Here is a 1,560-nt window from a genome sequence, read left to right on the forward strand (position 1 = left end):
AAAAGGGGGTAATTCAAGAATGGTTTTGGACGGCGGACAGTGATACTCGGGCTCTTTATTACATCATACTTCATAAATGTTTAACATCGAAGACTTACGTTGCATCTGAAGAGGATTACACATACCGCATTATATTTGGGTACTACGTCTATTTTATTTTCGAATCTGAGACTAACTTCAATGTATTTCCAAGCTATACTCCTGTTCGGGATGATGGAGTCGTGGGAGATCTCGTTGTTTCCGAGCCCAGCAAGGTCATATATCCAGGTACATATGATGCTTCTTCACTGGCCGCCACCATTACAATAAGTTCTTTCTTCCAGAGCTTCCTCGTGTGCAAAAATTCGTCCTTTCTGGGAAAGTGATCGAGGGAGAAGTTCTAACTGCTTTGGAAGTTATGCCAAAGGGAGAGACACAACAGCGGGTGTGGGACAAGTACAAAAAGGAAATCAAGTATCAATGGTAAGGCCATTTCAAATACTGGAAACGATGCTGACAAAATGGTGACGCAGGTCGCGCTCGACTGAGCCTGGCTCAGCCGATTTCGAACCGATTTCCCAGCAACGCTCGTGCACCTATAAAGTGAGGCTGGAGGATATTGGATATTTGTTATGTTGCGAATGCGTGATATACGACGTCTTTGGGCGTTCCACTGATCCAATTTCTAGTACAACACCAGCCGTGCAACCAGGTTTTACTGCAGTTTCTTTTTCCTTTCATGTAACCAACCTTCTAATTGTCCAGCCTTTCCTCGTATTGATAAGTTGGAGATAGAAGGCCGTGGCTTTCACACAAACTTATATGCTGTTAGGGGCATATACGTCGGCGGCCGAGAAGGAAAGAGCTCCATTCAATGGTTTAGAGCAATGGCTGGTAGTCCGGATCTCATTCCCATTCCAGGTACATTGGCAAGTTTATAGCGCTCCAGCAGCTCACACTCTTTGCTCTTTATGATCAGGAGAGACCGGGCGCATGTATGAAGCAAATGTGGACGATGTTGGATACAGATTGGTGGCTATTTATACTCCAGTCCGGGAGGACGGCGTAGAAGGCAACCCCACCTCGGCTTCAACTGATCCTATAGAAGTTGGTAAGTGTTGTGTTTCTTTTGCTGCTGAGGCAACCTCTTGCATTTCAGAACCGGAAGTTGCGAAAGAAGTGAAGCAAAAGCTCGAGCTTGGAGCAGTCAAGTTTGAGGTGAGCATTTGCGTTAGTGATACAAATATATTCCTGACACGGCAAAAATTTCCAGGTTCTCCGGGACAGGGATCGATCGCCCGCTAGTGGGCCACAACAGCAGCAGGCACTGGGCAGCCTAGAGAGACGCATCCTTGATATCAATCGCAAGAGAATAAAAGTGATCAAGCCGGGCTCCAAAACGTCGTTCCCGTACACGGAAATTCGAGGCACATATGCCCCACCTTTCCATGTAAGTTGCAATCTTTTATAGTCCTTCGTGTTTCTCTGTGCTTTTTCTTTCTTTGTGTGTGATTCTCTTTGTTTTGCTTTTCGATGTCCATGCTAGTTTTGTTTCTCTGTGAGTGGGTGTGTATTCTCTTT

The 1,560-nt window shown here is 45.6% G+C and overlaps 1 protein-coding gene across 1 annotated transcript; it reads left to right on the top strand.

Moving 5' to 3' along the window:
- The first annotated feature begins 89 nt into the window (after positions 1-89).
- Positions 90-1,465, top strand: LOC9652977 (187-kDa microtubule-associated protein AIR9). Its single transcript, XM_024668219.1, has 8 exons — positions 90-139; positions 194-267; positions 324-462; positions 513-691; positions 745-900; positions 959-1,090; positions 1,139-1,197; positions 1,253-1,465. Exons 3-8 carry the CDS (start codon positions 398-400, stop codon positions 1,448-1,450), a joined length of 789 nt encoding a protein of 262 aa, XP_024523987.1. The 5' UTR covers positions 90-139; positions 194-267; positions 324-397; the 3' UTR covers positions 1,451-1,465.
- Positions 1,466-1,560: the final 95 nt, after the last annotated feature.

The sequence above is a fragment of the Selaginella moellendorffii genome, unplaced genomic scaffold (genome assembly GCF_000143415.4).
Source record: "Selaginella moellendorffii unplaced genomic scaffold, v1.0 SELMOscaffold_667, whole genome shotgun sequence".
Classification (NCBI taxonomy): Eukaryota; Viridiplantae; Streptophyta; class Lycopodiopsida; order Selaginellales; family Selaginellaceae; genus Selaginella; species Selaginella moellendorffii.

Excerpts from the sequence above, each read along its gene's own strand:
- LOC9652977 (XM_024668219.1), top strand. The coding sequence starts at position 398 with ATGCCAAAGGGAGAGACACAACAGCGGGTGTGGGACAAGTACAAAAAG. Across the intron at positions 463-512 it reads AAGGAAATCAAGTATCAATG|GTCGCGCTCGACTGAGCCTG; the intron begins GTAAGGCCATTT and ends ATGGTGACGCAG. Across the intron at positions 1,091-1,138 it reads AACTGATCCTATAGAAGTTG|AACCGGAAGTTGCGAAAGAA; the intron begins GTAAGTGTTGTG and ends CTTGCATTTCAG.